The sequence below is a fragment of the Candoia aspera genome, chromosome 3, assembly GCF_035149785.1.
Source record: "Candoia aspera isolate rCanAsp1 chromosome 3, rCanAsp1.hap2, whole genome shotgun sequence".
Lineage (NCBI taxonomy): Eukaryota > Metazoa > Chordata > Lepidosauria > Squamata > Boidae > Candoia > Candoia aspera.
In genome coordinates this window covers 105,389,048-105,410,753 of record NC_086155.1, presented here as the reverse complement: position 1 = coordinate 105,410,753, position 21,706 = coordinate 105,389,048, and the positions used below count along the sequence as shown (strand labels likewise).

The 21,706-nt window shown below is 39.7% G+C and overlaps 1 protein-coding gene across 3 annotated transcripts in view; it reads right to left on the bottom strand.

Annotated features, from left to right (window-relative positions):
- Window positions 1-15,248: 15,248 nt before the first annotated feature.
- The window catches only part of SEC16B (SEC16 homolog B, endoplasmic reticulum export factor), a 58,790-nt gene continuing 52,332 nt past the window's right edge, over window positions 15,249-21,706 (bottom strand). For all 3 annotated transcript variants that reach the window (XM_063298483.1, XM_063298482.1, XM_063298484.1), the window contains exons 23-26: window positions 18,190-18,307; window positions 17,313-17,377; window positions 16,838-16,924; window positions 15,249-16,197 (exon numbers count right to left, since the gene is read on the bottom strand). In XM_063298483.1, the coding sequence (XP_063154553.1) occupies window positions 16,114-16,197; window positions 16,838-16,924; window positions 17,313-17,377; window positions 18,190-18,307 (354 nt within the window). In that variant the 3' untranslated portion in view covers window positions 15,249-16,113. The remainder of the gene's footprint in view (window positions 16,198-16,837; window positions 16,925-17,312; window positions 17,378-18,189; window positions 18,308-21,706) is intronic.

Genomic DNA, 21,706 nt, shown 5'->3' with positions numbered 1-21,706 from the left:
GAATGCCATGAAAAGAACCTGGAATCTTTGAGGGGGGCAGTTGGGCTGTTTGACTCTTTCAGGAGGAAAGCTTTGTGCACATTGTGGGGATATGTAACTGCTCTGGTTTATTTTGAAGTGGGATAAGGGTTGAAGAATGTTCATCTGGTTTGCTTTAAGGATTTGATTGATGCTATTTGCCTTTTAAAGATATGGAACTACTGTTTTGAATTGTCTTTGTTTTTTGGGTTTGTGAAGATTGGGATTATTAAAATTGTTGTACTATTAAGTATAAAAGCAGACAACTCGTGTGCTTTTTAATTTGATTCTTATTATAGTAGACAGAAATGTATAGAATAGTGGTAGGAAGGAAATAATAAAATATGTTTTATCTTTTGGAGGGGAGAAAGGTGTTTAGGAGGTTTATACGAACTTTTTTTTCTTTATTTTAATATGAGGGGGAGCAGTACCTGTACTTAGTGATTTTTATTATGTGTTAAAGTGGAATGACATAGAAATAATGTGGTGTTTTGGTTTAATATAGAGTAAGAGATTGATTACGGAAATTTTTGTATATCCTTCCTGTTAAAAGTTGGAAGCCACATCTTTTTGTAAATTTGAAAAAATTTTCTCCTGTGTTTCTGCAATTTTTTAGATTTTTTTTCTTTGTTTGTAGTTTTTTGTTTCTTTGTAGTTTTTATTCTTCTCTTGAAACCTAATAAAATTTACAAAAAAAAAAAGGTGGCTTGGAGTCATGGTGGATAGCTCAGTGAAAATGTCAGACCCAGGCATTTTTACATGTTCCTAATATTGAACTGGCATGTTAGGAAAAAGATTGAAAATAAAATGGCCAATATTGTAGTCCTTATATAAATAACGGCTTACTTTTCTTAGCACTGCATCTCAAAAATAGCACAAGGCTATTGCAGAGCTAGAAAGATGTAGAAAAGGGAAATGAAAATAATTAGACAGTTCTATCCCCCAAGGAATAATACAGTATATCAGGCTTTTTAACTTAGAAGATTATAGGGAAAAATGCTATAAAGGTATATAAAATCAGGCATGAGTTGGAAAATGTGTACAGTTATTTCTTTTCCTCTTTTCACAATTTTAGAAATGTCAAATATTGAAATTAAATATGCAAAGGTTCAGCACTGGTTAAAGAAGGTACTTCTTTACTCAATGCTTGGTTTAAAATATGGAATTTTGGGGGCCTTTTGTCTGTAAAATAAAATTTGAAATTTGAAAATATGGAATTCAGTGCTGCTATCTATAGTAATGGCCATCAATTCTAGTGGCTTGAAAGTGGACTAGTCAAATTAACAGAGAAGGGAATAACCACTCTTTCTGATGATTATATATGCCTTCCGGAATCAAAGGAAGTGTAATGGAAGTGGCTATTGCCCATTTGTCTGTGTCTGTGAACGTTGGGGTGCATTTGGTTGACTACCTGTATGACACAGAAAGCTGAACTAGATGGGTCTTTGTTCTGCTTCATCAGAATTTTTATTATATTCTTAGATGTTCTGGTAAAGAAAAAAAATTTAAAATCCAGCAAGAAGGTACAATGAGATCCAGCAATTTTACTTCTTATGTGGTAGACTTATATCCCATCATTCTTTCAAGAGTTCAAGGTAGTATTCATAGCACTTTCTCTTGTATTTTTTTTTATAACAACAACCCTGTGGGAGAGAGAGTGATTGGCCCAAGTTATTCAGTGAACTTTCATGATTGGGGGTCAAACTGAATCTGGATTTTGTAGATCCTGGTCCAGCATTTTAACCACTACACCATACTGATGTGTGTCTAATCAGAGTAAACTGCAGAAAATTGTTCTGAAAGGTGGATCACCTAATGTTGCCTATGAATTACTAGTATTCCATAATTTGCTGCTCCCAACATCCAAATGAATTCTGTTGATGTAGATAGTATGGTTCGAATTCAGGGCAAGCCATTGATATTCTAGAGGTGATGGATTCGTCCCTGGGGGAGCTGGGGGTGCTGACGACCGACAGGAAGCTCTGGCGTGGGCTGGTCCATGAAGTCACGAAGAGTCGGAAGCGACCAGATGAATAAACAACAGAGAGTATGGAGGATGGCCTTGACAAACAGAAGGGAGATCCATTACCAAGGCAACAATCAGATAAATGTACCTTGAGCCCATAACCAAGAAAATGGTTTACGAAAACACCTCAGAAAGCTCTCCCCACAATTCATAAGAAGATAAAAGAGGGAGAAGGGGAATCACATTCCACCTAGATTCTGTTATTATAGCTGTTCTAATAAAAGTAGGTCCGTGCAGTGTCTGTTTCTTAATCTGATCTTTCTTATAGGGCTGACAGTCACCACACCATTCTGACATACTAGTGCTGCGTACCTTGCACCAGTGACCTTAATTGCATGTAATGCCAGCCACATGGATCCTCATATATAAATGTTCTTACATATGTAAGCATCTTTTCAGTTGGACACATCCAGTCAATGACTGATGGTGGTTTATCCTCACATTCCTCTAGACATGGCACAAAGATGTAATGCTAACCATTTTTAAAAGACATGTCTCCATGATGGGTTTGTCTCATCCCTAACTCACTGCAGAGGCAGCTTAAATTTGTCTTTAGCTGTTCCATTGTAAAACTGGTGTTTTCTCTCTTTTCCCCTTACAGTTTTGGCCAGGGATATGATCTACAATATTTCATTGATAATGGAATAGATGGATATATAACATGGTCAGGGGTTGGGATCTATCCAGCTCCTACTGGTTATTTTAGGCTGCTCTGGGCACTGTTTTCCAGGTCTGTTCTGATTTTGGCAGCAGGGCTTTCAGGACTGGGAGGGTTGACAAGAGAAGTGGGAAGAGATGGCTCTTTACTCACCTGTTCAGATACCATGGATCAGCTCTGAATGATCCCACTTACCCTTTCCAGCTCTAGCACTTTCAGGATCAGCTTAAGAGGAGCTGTACTGAGTAGCTTCCTCCCAACCAGCAAATCAGCTGCCTCCAAATCAGGTTTTGACAGATACTAAACCCATGGATGTAGCCATCTGTAAAAATTTGCTACCGCCCCATCCCACATTAAAGAGAAATCTGTAAGGACAGCTCCACTCTCTGGCCTTGTTAGTGAGAAAGAGTAGGGCTTAGCAATGAGAACTGTGTACATATGCTGTGCACATATACTTTTTTTTGGAGGAAAATACTTTAACCTAGCTATAGGGAAGAACCTAATGAGATAGCCAGATAGAAATATCTTAAACCTCAAAAACTGTATCAAACAGTTTATGATTTGTAAATGATTTTCTGTATTCCACATTAGAGGGTATTCCAGGTAGTGCCACCTGGAACTGATCAGTTTTATCCTATGCTGTTTTACACCCAACTTTTTGTTTACCTATTGCCATTCTGGAGAGGCAGCTGTGTTGTCTTCTAAAGTAAAGAGAGACACCTTGTGTTGAATGAAGAGATGGCCAGGATCTGATGGCAACAGTTTTTTAAAAGGGACTACAGGGGACTTCTTTGTCCTGTAAATCCAAGCATATTTTTTTTTAAAAAAAAAGCTTCAAGATAACTGATAAGAAACTGTCCTAACTTGCTTTAGTAGCATATACGTTAGAATAAAGGCTGCAGTTAGCCATTCACTGGGGTCTGAGCTGCAGTGTATTTTTGAATAAATATGTATATGACTAGCTGACGTAGCTTTCAATTTTACTCTTCCATCAGTTAATCTGGTATAAATAAATAGCATTAGCCAAAAAAACCCACCCTTTTTTTCATTGTAGACTCTGTACTGTGAATGGATTTATAAGAAGTTGTCTATTACCAGGAGGACTTTCTTTCCCTTTGTTTTAGTTAGAATGAAATATCCAGCAGTCAGAGATCAGAGCCAGGTGCAAAAATCCATTGAGCTTAGGAATTTACTTTGACACTAGAACGGAGTAATATCCACACACACAAAACCCCACAAGCTTGTACCACAAGCTTTCTTCATTTGCCCAATGTAGTTAGAGCTGCTGGGAGTTCCTTCTGTCACTGCTAAACAATCAAGAATGAAAAATCCATCTCGCTCAACTATAACTCATCCCCAAATCTCCCAGCAGATCCAGCTATAACTTCTATCAACCTTGCCATCAAGCCAATAGTATTTGATCAGACTCCTTCAGTCTGGTGTTGTCCAGATGTGTTACACAACTCCACCATGGTTAGTGATGAGAGTTGTCATCCAAAATTTCTAGAGAGCCCCAAATTATGGAAAGCATGCTGATCCATAGTGCTTCTCAGGCCTTAGACGTATTCCTTTCCTACTCTGTATTTTGCTTTTAACTAGAGAGGGAATTTAGGATTTCCAGTAAAGAAAGCATTATGACTGAGCTTTTCCTTTTATCTTGGAATAAAAAGAAAATCATTAAAAGAAATCCTGCTCTCTGCCCCCCCCCCTTCCCTTGCTTCTGTTTTGTGTAATACAGGACAAGCCTTACTGAAATTCATTCTTCTCTTATACCCTATAGCTGAAGAATGGTAATTGGGTTACATTTTTGTTTCCTAAGGCTCACAATTTCAACTGCTTTCACATCAATAATGCCAACAAAATAGTATTTATCAGCAAGAACCCTGGTAATTTTAATCGCTGGGAGAAGTGGCTTTGTCTCGGACTTCCTGTGCTTAAAAAGAACACTATGAGGTGAGAAAAACAGCAGACTTCAGTTAGCCCGGTTCCTAAGTCACAGCAACAGTTCTTAAACACCACTCAGTAGATAGTTTTAAATCAGTTTCTTGATTAAATGATAAAACTGTTTGGAGAAAATACTAACCTAGAAATCTTTCAGACATCTGATTTTCTATAAAGTAGCTTTGTGTAAATGTGCGTGTTTATGTGTGTGTACTCAACCTGATAACTAGATTTGTATGCTGAAGGGTTTTATTGTTGGTTGGTTGTTGTGAATGAACCAAAGTACACAGAGAGATACAGGCATTTCAGACAGATATCGTCTGACTGGCATGGGACAAACCAAGCACAGATTTACCACTTCTTTTGCAGAGAACTCTGAGTTGCATTTACAAATTTTTAATCAAAAGATTAATCAAATAGAGAAGACAGATTCCTACTCTACTATTTCACATTTGCAGGGAAACTGGAATTCAATCTGTTTTTAGAATCCTACTGATGTCTGCACCGTGTGATTTGGAACTGACATAAGAGCAACAGAACGTTCAAAACGTGGGGGAGGGATACAGATCAGACGGGAGGCATTGTTCCAGGTTGGCTCAGAGCCTTTGGAGCCACAGTGTCGATGCATCCATTCTATGTTTGTCTACTCCTGCAAAACCACTTGAGAACTATAATCAGAGGTGTTATCTAAATTAGGGAACAACCAGTTCTGATGACAATTTGAAATGACTAGATGACAGATTGGGCTTGGCTCCAGGGTACCTCACCACCAACCTGCCTCCTGCCATTGAATATAGAGCTAGTAACACTCTGCCTATCATCACATCAGAATATCCTGTTTTCAACAAAACGTTAAGCCTTTCCCTACACAGCTTCTTTTTGAAATCTCATCTACTGAGTCTGTACCAGAAGAAAAGATGAGAGTAATTGCCTTACCCTACATTATTAACCATAGATATATTTTATTTAGACTCTGATTATCAATTCTTAAAACAGCAAGGTTACAGTTGAATAAAAGAAAAAAAAGCAGCAAAATGTAATTTGTCATGCAAGCTACATAATCTGAAATTTTCCTCTGAATGCAACGATTAAGGCACAGAGGCTCTGTCCATTTTTTCACAAGCCACATGTAGCCACCTCTGTTAAGAACAGTCTCAGGGCAAATACAGATGCTACACCAAGCAATGAAGGTCTACTGTGTATTTATCTATGTAAGCAAACATGTAGGTTTTATGCTCATTTAAGGCAAGGGTGAGAAACAGGTATCCCTCCAGACACTGCTGAACTACAGCTCCCAACATCTCTCACTTTTGCCTATGTTGATTGGGCCAGTTGAGAGTTGTAGTTCAGCAATATCAGCAAGGCCACAGGCTTCTCTCCCCTCATCATTTTTTTATGTGAATGATTGTCATGAGAATCTTACAATCCTGCAGTCTGGTGGGACTGCTGAGAAGTTGCCATTAAAGATCTCGGCAGACTATACTGTCTGATCGTCAGTCCCCAGAGAAATGACCGTCAACCCACCCTGCTTTAGTGCTTGAATGCACTTTAGCTTTAGGTCATGTGCCACGGCTACCACAAACATCAAGGCTTACATCAGTTTACTGTTTTCCATCAGGATTGATCTAAGGGTAGGACTGAAGTGTTTTAAGATGTTCCTGATCTTGGTTCTTATTGTAAGTTGGGGATTCCAAACAGTTGCTTTTTGTTGTCAATATACATTACACTGAATCTCATTGTACAAATATTTATATTTGCTTATAATGTCTATTAAAGCAGAGATGAGCAAACCATATTCAGCAGGAGGCATATAGCCCACAAGCATGCAAAAGTTTCCCCAGTCCTGGCACAAAGTTAAGCACAATGTCTCTCTGCACTTTTGAATGCATGCTTATTATTTATATATACATGGTGCTTCCCATCATTTTTCCACCAAAAGGAAAAAATATGCAAATCTTTAGAATGGCTTTGCATGTATAACATATAAAAACAACAACAATAAAAACAGTCCTTCCGATCCATTTTAGCCATTTGTATAACACCATCACACATTATCATTCTTCCTTCCACCATTCCCCACATGCAGCTTTCAGGTGTCTAATTGGTAATAATCTCTGACTACCAAAAAATTGTCTGCTTCTACATTAAAATATGCTATTGTCAGTGAAATAAAACTTGTGAATGGTAGTTGTCCTTTATGCCTGCACTCATTCAATAAATCTTGAGAGTATCCTCCAACAATCCTTCACATTGTCTCCCATTATTGATTGTCCATATTTCCTAATGCATATTCATTGATTGAACATTAAAAATATTTGTTTCCTGATTCTGCTGCCTAGAGGAAGTTAGCAAAATAGTTTTGGCCCAAAAGTTAAAACAACATCAAAGAACTCTGAAAAGCCCTAAGATTAAGGACAGGTCTATTCAATCACTTTTTATTAGCTATATAAACAATGTCTTTTCCTAATAGGTAAAGTTTGTACCAGTGTTGTTCTGAACTCAAAAACGTAATGTGGATGTCTACAATGTTTGTATTTTTCCTTAAGATTAGATACGCATTCAGTCACATATATAAAGCTCCTAAATTTTTGTGCTTTTGTAGAGCTTTTTTTTGTCTCAGGTTTATTTCTTTTTTGAACTATGATTTCACATTTTAATGTTTTGTTTCTTCAATTAAAGTAAAAACAAAAGAATATCCATTGTGCCAATAAGGTTTTTGGGGACGCCAGAAGTAGCCAGCCATAAGCAATGCCCACAGGTTCACTGGGGTCTCTCTTCGCCAGGCTTATGGTCATGCATACCACATTGTAATATATCTTGACGTCTGGCAGATTAATGCAAATGAAAAGTTTGGAGAAGCCCAGGGGTGGCCTGCAGTAGTAGGCATCGTTGACATATTTCCTTGGTGACAAGAGAGACAACACTTCATTTTTCTGAACTGATATTAGAGATTCCATTTTTTTATGTGCAGAATATTAAGAAGGCAATGCCTGTAAACTCCCCATCACAAGTACCTTTCTAGTCTAGGAGTTGATTCATACATTATATTATCAAGTCATAAGATTTTTCCTGGAATTATTCATATTGCAGGAGATGGGAATATACTGGGTCAAGGCTGGCCCAAGAAAGGTTCTCTGTATTAAGATAATACCATTCACCAGTTGCAATTCTAGGTTTAGTGTCTTCCTTCCCCCTGAGGGTAGCAGGCAAGCTTAGGGAAAACTGGGAGACTGCCTCCTCTAAACTACAGGTAATCATTGGTTTACAACTACTTGTTCAGCGACAATTCAAACTTGCAGAGGTGCCGAACAAGTGGTATTTACGACCAGTTCTTGGAGTTCTGGCTGTCACAGCACCCCTGTGGTCACATGATCCGGGTGCTCAGTGCCCAGTTTGCGATTACAATGTTGCAGCATCCCACAGTCATGTGGTCACCATTTGCAACCTTTTTTGCCAGCTTCTGACAAGCAAAGTCAATTGGGAAGCCAGCAGGTGGTCGCAAATGGCGACCACATGACATCCTCATTTAACAACCTGCAGTGATTTGCAACTGGGACAATTATACTAAATAATTCTGGTTGTCCACACCTTGATTCCCCTGTATGCCTCCTCTCCTCTCCCAGCATTTGATGCCCCAAATCTACCCATGGAAAAGTACATATATGCAAATTTTATACATCTCTTCAGCAACTCAGGAGACACATTCTGATCAGCATACATAATGAAAGCAATGTACACATAAGCCAGTTTGCATCTATTTAATATGCTCCTTGTCTCCTTGAGATCATAAATAATACCCAGAAGTCTTGAAAATGTGATTTTATTAGCCAGACAAATTAATATCAAGCAGACAAAGAACTAAATTCTTTTATGTATAATAGTGATTCTATCTTTAACCAGGTCTAAAGAGAGAGTATGCTAACATGGAAACATTGGAAATAATTTTACAGTGATTTCAGGCTGTAATCCTGTGGGAAGTCAGGTGGTTCATGACTTGGGGGTCTTCCTGGACTTGTGATCCTGCTTAAATAGCCAGTGGAAGTTATGAGAAGGGTGGGGCTGTCCCCAGTTTCAATTAGAGTTCCAGCTATGACCATACCTGGACCAGGATGCTTGACCGCAGCAACTCATGCCTTGATCCCCATTCAGCTGAACTACTGAAACACACTCTACAAGGGACCTTTGGAGCTCACTCAGAAGTTGCAGCTAGTACAATATATGGCAGCCCCACCAATATAAAATTGCACCTAAAGTTGCTGCATTGGCTTCTGAGTCCAATTCAAAGTGTGGACATTACTTTTAAAGCCCTGAATTGCACAGCAGTGGGATAGATCAGGCAATTCCTTGCCAGAGTTCAATCTGCCAGTCTGGTCATGAGTCTACTGAAAGTTCCCTCCCCTTACTGAGGTTCATGGCACATGAGTGAGATGGCATGCTTTCTCCGTAATAGCCCCCACTTTATGGAATATTCTTTCCTGAGAATTATGTGCAACCCTTTCTTGCTGCAATTTGGTAAACAAGTTATTCCAGCATGGTTTTGGTCCCAGTTCACTTACCAGGGGCACTTATTCTGGGTTTTATCTTTGCTTTGCTATTGTACTTGGTTTTTGTTTTTAACATTAATTTGGATTTTGTTATTCATTATGTTTTTGTTTGCTTCCATATATTGCCCAGAATCTTTTAGGACTGGGGAGGGAGGGGTTAGAAGGACTGTAAATAGATGAAAAAATATATATAAATGCATCCTCTGGAGATGAATTTGTTGACTATACAAACAGCATTCCCAGAGCTTCCCAAAGCCTTCAGAGCATGAGTAGATCCCAGCAGATGAATTTTGTAGACTAGACTACTATTTTCTACAGAAAATATCTTTCTGCATATTTATGCATTCCATACTCCAGAATGTCCACTCAAAATGCCACAAATTTACATAGCTGTTCAAGTAAGGAGCAGGAGTCAGCAACACATTGGAACAGATGAGCAAGCTTCCTGAAAGAAATTCTCATTTCCAAATGAGAGGGTGCCAGATTTGGCTACAAAGAACTACAACAGAGCTTCTCTGTCCCTAATATATTTTGCACAGTAGCCATTCAACTTTATTCTGTGTGCCACATGGGATTTCACATACTGTGCTCTAAGATCCAAGTTGGAAATCAATGGCAGATTTAAATTGGGGAACCTGCAGTAATGTCAAATACATGTTAGTAGAAGACACTACCATTTTCAATGCAGAAGTGATAGCTGCAAGAAAGCAATTGGGTGAAAAAGGACAGTACTCCTACACTTTTAATAACAGTCCAGAAGCTCTCTATGGCATACATAGTTTTAGTTCAACCTTATCATTACAACAACCACCCAATTTAGGTTATGAGAGTTGCTGACAAGCAAAAAGTCTTTCAGTGAGCTTCACAACTAAGTGAGGCTTTGAACCTAGGTCTCACCAGTCCTAGCACAACACTCTCCATTGAAATCATTTTTTCTCTGCAAATATTCAAGGTGTTTTTTGTTTTGTTTTGTTTTTTTGCTGCTGGTTCTGTATCATAAAGTAAAAGGGTGGCTGGGGCTGGATGCATATTTTAGTCTGTTTCCAGAATATTCAGGGGCCGATGGATGTGCATTGAAGATCATCTCCTGGGTGACAGCCGGCCCTCTGGGAAGTTGAAGGGGGCAAACGTTTTGCTGTCATTACATCAGATCTCTGAAGAGAATAAATCCCAGCCAGAATGGGAGATAAACTGGATGAAGAAATTAAGAGAACCAACTTTTCTTTTGCAGATACAGACTCCCTGTGTAGGTGCTTGTTACAGCTTTACAGTCGGCATTACTCAGTTCACAGGGAAGAGAAACAACAAAAATTGTTGTTGTTGTCTTACAATCTAATTCTCTATCCAAACAATTCATATGGTAAGAACCATTTTTTTTCTTTAGCAGATAGGATGCAGGAGATGCTGTCTTCATCCTAATTAATTCCCAAATCTGCTGCTGTCAAGAATTTCAGTGGACCTATTGACTGCAATCATTTTCTTGTGGGAATGCTATGATCTGAGTTAGATAGAGGGACTGTGGTGGTAGATAAATAACTTGAAGTTAACTGTGGCAGTGGGGGAATGGATATTTCTGTGGGTAGTGATTACTAGGACTCCATCATGTCTGTGTTTCAAGATATAAAGGAAAAGGAGAGTTTCCAGTATAAATGCATGGGGAGTCTCTTATCTATAGCATTCACCTAGGAAATAAAAATGTACATATTCTTCTAGTATGGAGGACAGGTCTAGCAAAAACAGCTAATGGAACTAGTATTCAGATAAAATCCCATATATAGAAGCAATATATCTATGTGACAGGGTCAAGGGATTCCCAGCCATAACCCTGAAATAGTAGTTGCAACATATACCACAAGCAGAACAAGAAATCAAGGATCTGTGGACAATAACTTTGGCAGATCACTAGCTGTTGTGAACAAAGAGGTCATCAATGTTATGCCCTACCCATGAATCTCTAGAGGCCAATTTTTGAAAGGGTTAAATGAGCCTTGGTCTTATCTGACCAGGCAATTCTTAACTATATGATCAGAAAATGGAGGAAGTTGGGCTGAGAATACTTGGTTAAATGACCATGCAGTAAATGTTAGTTTCTAGCTGCAAACTTTCTTGCTATTTACTCTGTAATTTATACAGGAATTTGAAAAAAAGCATCATCTACACCTATTTAAGAAACTGAAGTCAATTAGTTGGTAGGAGAGGCAACCTTTTTTATTGTATTCTACACAACAGTTCCAATGTTATCGCTGGTTTTGATGGCAAGTGAAGATCCCAGGACAATTGCTTTTTCCCTCAGGTGCTTGAATGGCAATTTTCAAACAGTACCTCATACAGTATTTAAATGTACCACCAACAGATTTGTGTTAGGCAAATGTCAATGCTATACAAAGTTAAAAGACAATCCAGAAGGGCAGTATATTCCCCGAATCAAAGAGAGAGTAAGAAATGTGATTATAATTTTGTGGAACTTACAGATAAACTTCAAGCAGTTAACGAAAGGTCTACTAGAAAAAGTATTCCAAGTAGGGTTACTGCTGACCAGATATGCACAGACATTTCTCAGGACAATGCAGTCCATCTGTGCTTCCCAGCAATGGTCATTTCCATCAGGTAACTTTAAAGGGCTTCAGCAAAGGATCGTTACCTTGTCGTGGTGCTGGAGCTTGAGCACCTCAATGATGCCATGAGCTAAACCATGAAGGGCCACCCAAGACAGGAAGGTCATGACAGAGAGGTCAGACTAAATGCGATCCCTGGGGAAGGTAATGGCAACCCACCCCAGTATTCTTGCCGTGAAAACTCAATGGATCAGTACAACCAGAGATATGTCGGTATACCATCGGAAGATAAGACCCCCAGGTTGGAAGATGGTCAAAATGCTACTGGGGAGGAACAGAGGATGAGTTCAACTAGCCCCAGATGTGATGACGCAGCTAGCTCAAAGCCGAAAGGACGGCTAGCGGCCGACGGTGCTGGTGGTGAACGGCGAATCCGATGTTCTAAGGATCAACACACCATTGGAACCTGGAATGTAAGATCTATGAGCCAGGGCAAACTGGATGTGGTTATTGGTGAGATGTCAAGATTAAAGATAGACATTTTGGGCATCCGTGAACTGAAATGGACTGGAATGGGCCACTTCACATCAAATGACCACCAGATCTACTACTGTGGACAAGAGGACCACAGAAGAAATGGAGTAGCCTTCATAATTAATAGTAAAGTGGCGAAAGCAGTGCTTGGATACAATCCAAAAAATGACAGAATGATCTCAATTCGAATTCAGGGCAAACCATCTAACATCACAGTGATCCAAATATACGCCCCAACCACAAATGCTGAAGAAGCTGAAGTACAGCAGTTCTATGAGGATCTGCAGCACCTACTGGACAACACGCCTAAAAGAGATGTTATTTTCATCACAGGAGACTGGAATGCTAAGGTGGGCAGTCAAATGACACCTGGAATTACAGGTAAGTATGGCCTGGGAGAACAAAACGAAGCAGGACATAGGCTGATAGAATTTTGCCAAGACAATTCACTCTGCATAACAAACACTCTCTTCCAACAACCTAAGAGACGGCTTTATACATGGACTTCACCAGATGGACAACACCAAAATCAGATTGACTACATCCTTTGCAGCCAAAGGTGGTGGACATCTGTACAGTCGGTAAAAACAAGACCTGGAGCTGACTGTAGTTCCGATCACGAACTTCTTATTGCACAATTTAGGATCAGACTAAAGAGATTAGGGAAGACCCACAGATCAGCTAGATATGAGCTCACTAATATTCCTAAGGAATATGCACTGGAGGTAAAGAATCGATTTAAGGGACTGGACTTAGTACATAGGGTCCTGGAAGAACTCTGGACAGAAGTTCGCAGCATTGTTCAGGAGGCGGCAACAAAATACAGCCCAAAGAAAGAGAAAACCAAGAAGGCAAAATGGCTGTCTGCTGAGACACTAGAAGTAGCCCAAGAAAGAAGGAAAGCAAAAGGCAACAGTGATAGGGGGAGCTATGCCCAATTAAATGCAAAATTCCAGAGGTTAGCCAGAAGAGATAAGGAATTATTTTTAAACAAGCAATGCACGGAAGTGGAAGAAGACAATAGAATAGGAAGGACAAGAGACCTCTTCGAGAAAATTAGAAACATCGGAGGTAAATTCCAGGCAAAAATGGGTATGATCAAAAACAAAGATGGCAAGGACCTAACAGAAGAAGAAGAGATCAAGAAAAGGTGGCAAGAATATACAGAAGACCTGTATAGGAAGGATAACAATATCGGGGATAGCTTTGATGGTGTGGTCAGTGAGCTAGAGCCAGACATCCTGAAGAGTGAGGTTGAGTGGGCCTTAAGAAGCATTGCTAATAACAAGGCAGCAGGAGACGACGGCATCCCAGCTGAACTGGTCAAAATCTTGCAAGATGATGCTGTCAAGGTAATGCATGCTATATGCCAGCAAATTTGGAAAACACAAGAATGGCCATCAGATTGGAAAAAATCAACTTATATCCCCATACCAAAAAAGGGAAACACGAAAGAATGTTCAAACTATCGAACAGTGGCACTCATTTCACATGCCAGTAAGGTAATGCTCAAGATCCTGCAAGGTAGACTTCAGCAGTTCATGGAGCGAGAATTGCCAGATGTACAAGCTAGGTTTAGAAAAGGCAGAGGAACTAGGGACCAAATTGCCAATATCCGCTGGATAATGGAAAAAGCCAGGGAGTTTCAGAAAAACATCTATTTCTGTTTTATTGACTATTCTAAAGCCTTTGACTGTGTGGACCATAACAAATTGTGGCAAGTTCTTAGTGGTATGGGGATACCAAGTCATCTTGTATGCCTCCTGAAGAATCTGTATAACAACCAGGTAGCGACAGTAAGAACAGACCACGGAACAACGGACTGGTTTAAGATTGGGAAAGGAGTACGGCAGGGCTGTATACTCTCACCCTACCTATTCAACTTGTATGCAGAACAATCATGCGACATGCTGGGCTTGAGGAATCCAAGGCTGGAGTTAAAATCTCTGGAAGAAACATTAACAGTCTCAGATATGCAGATGATACCACTTTGATGGCTGAAAGTGAAGCGGAACTGAGGAGCCTTATGATGAAGGTGAAAGAAGAAAGTGCAAAAGCTGGCTTGCAGCTAAACCTCAAAAAAACCAAGATTATGGCAACCAGCTTGATTGATAACTGGCAAATAGAGGGAGAAAATGTAGAAGCAGTGAAAAACTTTGTATTCCTAGGTGCAAAGATTACTGCAGATGCTGACTGCAGTCAGGAAATCAGAAGATGCTTAATCCTTGGGAGAAGAGCAATGACAAATCTTGATAAAATAGTTAAGAGCAGAGACATCACACTGACAACAAAGGTCCGCATAGTTAAAGCAATGGTGTTCCCCGTAGTAACATATGGCTGTGAGAGCTGGACTATAAGGAAGGCTGAGAGAAGGAAGATAGATGCTTTTGAACTGTGGTGCTGGAGGAAAATTCTGAGAGTGCCTTGGACTGCAAGAAGATCAAACCAGTCCATCCTCCAGGAAATCAAGCCAGACTGCTCACTTGAGGGAATGATATTAAAGGCAAAACTGAAATACTTTGGCCACATAATGAGAAGACAGGACAGCCTGGAGAAGATGCTGATGCTGATGCTAGGGAGAGTGGAAGGCAAAAGGAAGAGGGGCCGACCAAGGGCAAGGTGGATGGATGATATTCTAGAGGTGACGGACTTGTCCCTGGGGGAGCTGGGGGTGTTGACAACCGACAGGAAGCTCTGGCGTGGGCTGGTCCATGAAGTCACGAAGAGTCGGAAGCAACTAAACGAATAAACAACAACAAAACTTTAAAGGGGGTCAGGGGGAGAGACACACAAGGATCTCAAACTCACACCAAAGTGCCACTTATGGACTAATTCACAAGTTTACTAGTTCACAAATTGAGAGCTACAACACTGAAAAACTTTTTCATATATTGATACAAAAGTCTCCAGTGAGTCAAAACTGAAGAAATGAAGAATACAACAGTATGCTAATAAACATAAAATTACTCAGAAAAACATTTATTGCAAAACAAAGCCATTTCACTTTGGCCACTTAACTGGCAGCATTTTTCATTAACCAGAACACCAGTATTTGGTTTTATTACGGGGATGATATATAAAATTATTTCAAGATTAACATCTAGAAACTAATCTTGTTCACTGCATTAAACAACTTTTTTGGGGGGAAGGGAGTTTGTAAGTTTGAGAATCCTGCTCTAGGAAGCAGAGTCTTCATATCAATAACAGGCTAGAACCAAAGGCCCTAACCCTATCCCTGAGTATGTTACAAAACTTCTTAAAATTTTAATGCACAAATAAAATAATGAGATTTATTCCCAAATAACTCTGTTTAAGTACATGTTCTTCTTCTTCAATACATAGCAGCATAATTTAATTTACCCAAAAATTACACTGATCTCAGTAAGATTTATTCTCAAGCAAATATATGAGAGATCCTATCCACATTTATTCAAAAAAGAAGTTTGCTGTTCTTTCCCAACTTGGTACCCTCCAGATATGTTTGGACTACAATTTCCAGCCAGCTGAGCAACAGATTATGAATATCTGTATTACGCAGCAATGTAGAGTATTGATTAGTTCCCCTCTTAGTTCTTTGCAGAACAGAAAATAAGGGGGTCTTCCCTTTTTATTTTATGTTTGTCTCCACACCATCTGCTGTAAAACTGTGTTTTAAAAAGTACCAAGCAAATAAAAGTGGAAGAGGCATATCCATCGGCTCACATTCGTGCCATTATCCTTTTGATAACAAGCTCCAATGCCAGGAAACAAGAAGGGTAGCAAAGAGATCATAGAATTGCTGTCTTTTGGTAAGGAAATGGCTTCTGATCAGAGGGACAGTCACAGAAGTATCCTGGATTATTTGTATTGCAGAGGATGTGGGTAGTATTTCTGAAAACTCTGTTGCAGATGCCCAGTGCCAGAGGCTGCTGGTGTGATGACCTGATAAGAAAGAAGTGTCTTGTAAAATTGGCAATTTTTCATAGCCTTCAGATGATCTAATGTTGACTGTGCAATAAGAATATTTAAGATGTCAACATTTTTGCACTGTTACAGCTCCTAAGTGATGGTTATGAAAAGGCATCAGCGTTACACTGTGCCTCAAGAACTCTGCCCAAGGATCGTTGCCAAGATCTTTCATGTCAATGAACTCATCCAAAACTATATTTGATGGAGAAGCCATAATAGATAACTGAAACAACTGGAACGTTTAAGTTTCCCCATGCATTTCTCTACATATTTCTCCATATATACAGAAAGTATACCTCTAGTACAAGAGACAAGAGATTAAAGTGCTAAAAAAGCCATTGCCTCCTTGCTGGCTAATCTGCAACAAAATACTCAATTGGATCAGACTTTTCCAACCTTGTGCTATCTAGACTAGATGGACATCAATTTCCATTATTAAGGGATTATTTGGAGGGCACCAACATGGAGAAGGGAATACTAGAGGGATTCCCAGTCTGTTCTACTGATAAGGTTCTTATGTTGCTGTTTATAGTGTATTTGCAATATAGATTTTTAGTGTGAAACTCCTCTTTATTCCCCCCTTCCCCTGTTTCACATGTGTACACACACATACCTGAGCAGGATTGAACAATGGAACTGTCCCTTCTGTGGGGGATAGAGGCACATCATCAGGGTTGTACTGATGTCTGAAGGAACTAATCTGAAGTATCAGGGGGAAAAATTATGAGTTGTCAAGGGTAGTCAAGAAAAGCAAGAAGAAATACCAAGTTACATACAACAGAATCACTCAAGACGGAGGGCAAAGGGCAGCAATTTGGTTTCCTCCAGATATTTTTGGATTTCAACTCCAATCAGCTCAAGTCAAAATTATTATGGAAACTGTAAACTGAGATGTTGGAAGGGCACATGGTAACCTGTCACTGGATTATAGCACCAAATATAGTCATGCTCCCACAACAGCTGGCTGGCTCTTCTTCCAACCTGGATTGCCAGAAACTCTGCTTGACTGGATTTCTGACCTCCCCAATGACACTCTTTCCCAAACCAGAGATTTCATTTTGTATACAACACTGTTTTCCTCATCTCACCTTTTTATCAGCATCTGAAACTATGGCTGCTTCCATGCTGTTGTGGCCTTGTGGATTTTGGGCTTCTGGAGAAATAACAGATACGTTTTTTAAGAGCGGATCATTATGGCTCAGATTTAAAGTAGAACTGTATTACAGGTACTGCTTGCTTACCAACGATAATTGGGATCAACAACTGTCACTAAGCGACATGACATCACATGACTGCACCAACTCACAACAGCAGACAGGAAAAAGCAAAGGGATTTGTCATCAAGGGGATAGAGTAGAGAAGAACCTAGTAGTACAGGTAGTCCTCATTGAACGACCACTTGAAGTTACAGTGGTGCTGAACAAGGAGAACTTACGATGGGTCCTCATAGTTGTGGCCACTGCAGTGTTCCTGCAGTCACGTGATTCTGATTCGCACACTTGGCAACTGGCTCAATATTAAGATGTTGCAGCATCCTGCAGTCACATGATCGCCATTTGCAACCTTCACTGCTTGCTTCTGACAAGCAAAGTCAATGGGGAAACTGGCAGGAGGCCGCAAATGGCGATCATGTGACTGTGGGATGCTGTGACCATGCAGGGTTCACCTAACAACAGCAACTGGGACTGCCACAACTGCTGTTGTAAGTTGGTGCAGTCATGTGATGTCATGTCGCTTAGTGAGTTGTTGATCCCAATTATCGTTGGTAAGCAAGCAGTACCTGTAATACAGTTCTACTTTAACCTGATATCTATTGTTGAGGGATGTACCAAAAATTTGGGGTACCAGTATCCACCAAAAAGAGGGGAAAATTGCCAAAACCTCTGTGCACAGAATATCTTTAGTTACTACTAAACTAGCAATATATTGAGCAATTCATTCAGAAACATGCAGGGATATATTTACCTGGAGATCTCTTGGAAAAATGGTTGCCTTCTGTGAGAGGAAGAGGAGGAGGGCAATGAAGTGATGTAGCCTTTGCCTTATTCATGGATGAAATAAAATTGGACTGGGTGGTTTTCTCCTGCAGAAGTAAAATATACAATAGTGATGAAATAAATTAGCTGCTGGATGTTTCCAAAAATTACCTTCAATCTTCCTGTGAAGACTGTGGAACACCCTTTTGCTTGAGATCTGGCAGGCCCCCATCCTCTGGGCCTTACTTAAATCAGCAAAGAGCTGGCTTTTCCCACAGTCACTGGGAGAGTAAGGTTTGAGCCCAGAGACTGAAGACATGAATGGATATTGTTAGGGATTGGGTGCCTGTTTTTTTCTTGATTTTGTTTTCTTTCTTTCCTCTTTTGTATTGGTTTATTGTTTGTGTTTTTGCTACAAAACCCAGGGCCTTGTAGCAAAGGAGTTTAAAAAAACAGCAAAGGATCAAGATAGCTATGATAGGGCTTTACAAAGAAATATATAATTTAGATGCTGCAAGCATACTCCTGATGCGTTTCCAATTGTCATTTTTTGCCAAGGGAAACTCAAATGAAACAAACAGATCAGAAGGTTTTTTTCTTATTTTGTGAGATCACCCAGTCCATTCATTATATCTGAGAGTTCCTCTTTACTAACAATCATGATTCAAGATGCTTTGGAAATACGATTAAGTCATACAAATCTCCCCAGGAGCCTCCTAACCAACTGACAGAGCGAAGCAGGATCAGTGTGGAAGGAAGAACTGAACATCACCAGGGCTGACACTTGTTGGTACACATCTCTCTTTACTTTTCAACATTTTGTTGGGCAGCGAGATAACTTTGTAATCATACTTGTATTTGCTGCAAAGGAAATTGGAAGCGTCTTCTGTCTATTTCTTTTTATCCTTTTTTTCTGCAATTTTTTTCTTTCTTCTCTCTCTCCCTCCCTCTGTTCTTTTTATTCTGTATTAGTTTGCGTTAGTTTTTATGTTCTCTTTAAAACTTTAAATAAGCTTTATATAAATTTTGTTGTTGGGCAGTAAAGTGCCTATAATAAAAGCTGTAGCCACATCTGCCCAGCATGTTCAGTGTGGGGCTACTAAACATATTCCATCTTTACTGGAGCATTTGAAGGGGGAGAACTCAATGGGAGGAGGAGTACTACTAAAACCTCCTGGGTTCTCCTAAGCACGGCAATACCTCCATCTTGGTCTTTGATGACATCATTTTGTCTATAACTCCTGTGACGCACATCAGCTGAGTTCATTATTCTTATTTTCTGATTGCCCCCAGAAAGCTAATTTCGTGTCATCTAGCTGTAAGCTTGCTTCAGAAACTAGAGAAATGAGCAATCTAGCCAAGAAATTGAAAGTTAACTTCCAAGCCAAGAAACAGAGTATTGACTGAGAAAACCGAGAATGGGTTCCTGAGGACAAGTTTCAGGAAGAGACAGACAGTTCCCCAGGCCTTTTCCGTTGGTCCTCTTTCTTCTTCCTCTGTCTTAAAGAACCACATTCTTCCTCCTCCCTTATTCTCTGCTATTCTGGTCCTAAATTATAAATAGGATTTGAATCCTGGAGGTAAACTTATGAAGCAAAGAAAACAAACGCAAGATGTCTTGTTTCTCTTATTTTTAAAGGCAACTTTGGTCCTGTTTCTATGGAAAGTACATACACTCCTGACTGAAGATGCTGGCATCATTTGTTGACTGCCAGACTCTTTTGTTCTAGTTAACAATGTCTTCTTCTCATCACATCTCTGATACTCCACTGAATGTCAGGGTAATCATATGTGACTGGATCTTAAATTCTTCAACAGCACTGCTTTATTCAAATACACCTTCGTGTCTAGTTCAACTCTTGATGACTCTAAAGATATATTCATGTAGGATTTTTTGGCAACAGTTCTTGCAGCTGTCAACTTGGCCACCTCTGTGTTAGACCCATGTCCCTCCTGGTTGGCTAAGGCCTCCTGGAAAGGGATATATGGTTGGGTCTGGGCAGTGGTTAGTTCCTCTCTAAGCTAAAGAGTGTGAACTGGGGCGGGGACACATCATCCCTCCAGAGGTCAGATTGGCCCTGACCCTGCTGGCCTTCTGCAAGGCCTTGAAAATTGTTTTTGTGCCCAAGCCTGGGGCCCCAGATGTGTGTTGGAGCCCATCTCCTGGCTGTGTTAACCATGGTTGATGATTCCAGCTGCTGTATATATATATTTTATATTGTATTTTATTTAGTATTTTAGCTATTTTTATTGTAAGCTGCCTAGAGTCACATTTGTGAGATGTGATAAATCAAATATAGATAGAAATCAATATATATACATACATACATACATACATACATATATATATATATATATATAAACACACACACACACTTATTTGTCACTGCTTTCTTCTGGGATATTTTCTGACTTCCCAGTTCAGCCTATAGCCTGAAATTTCCTAGTGGTTTCCATCCAAGTGTTAACTATGTTCAACCCCATTTTCTGAGATTACTCAAGATTGCCCAAGTGTTGCCAGCTGCTGTGTCAATAACTGCCTTATTAACAAAGCTATGATTCTCGCACAATTAAGTGCTAAGCAATCAATAAAAATAAGCAAGTATTCCTTTATCTCAAGGTATTGGTGAAACAAATGAAATAAATGAAATAAAATGCTAGAAGAAAATTAATATGAAGCCAAGATAGGTGAAAGAGAAAAGAAACATCCAATGTAATAAATCCTTAACAACAACATTATAAATATTAACAAAACACTCGTAGTGGGAACTGGAGATACTATACTGTATGTGCAAAGTTGGAAGTTGGGGTGGGAAGGCAAACAGATAAAGGCTGAGATGAGGGCAGTGGAAGAGAACAAGGCCAATACAAGAGACAACAAATGAATAATGCATTTGTGAATTTTTATTTAGACACTCCCACTGCAGGGTGCAAGAGGGGAGAGAGAATGTTCCCCCATGTGAAAACCTTTCTGCACAGACAAGAAATGTCAGAGAGGACTCTGCCAAATTTTCTCTTCAGCGTGCTGTTTTTCTATCGGCAAACAGACGGCTGTGTTCATTTTTACTTACAGTTGTTCTTTTTTTTACTTGGGTTTGATAGGGGCACTCTGAAGTTTGATCCCCACAGTATCTGAAAGTGATACAATCTGACAAAAGCTTTACTATTTGATTCTGTTGAGCATACAAGCTAATCCTTAACCATTTTTGTATGAGATGAAGCTGTCAGTTCCAGCCTTTCCCGTATAGTGCAGTCCCCCCTCCACACCGCATAAGCCTCTAGCAGATATGATGCAAGACTCCCCAACCCCACTCTCAGTACCTTACAAAACACAAATACGCTGTAAAAGTAATAGTGGTCCCACTTTTTGTATTCAGCCTTCCTGAAATGATGGATCTAGGATACTATTTTCAAGCTGGGGGTTCCTTGGATGTTTTCAGGACTGCTATCAGTTAAAAGACCATTCATGGTAGCTCCTGCTGTTCTGCTACATTTTGCTGCTGCTG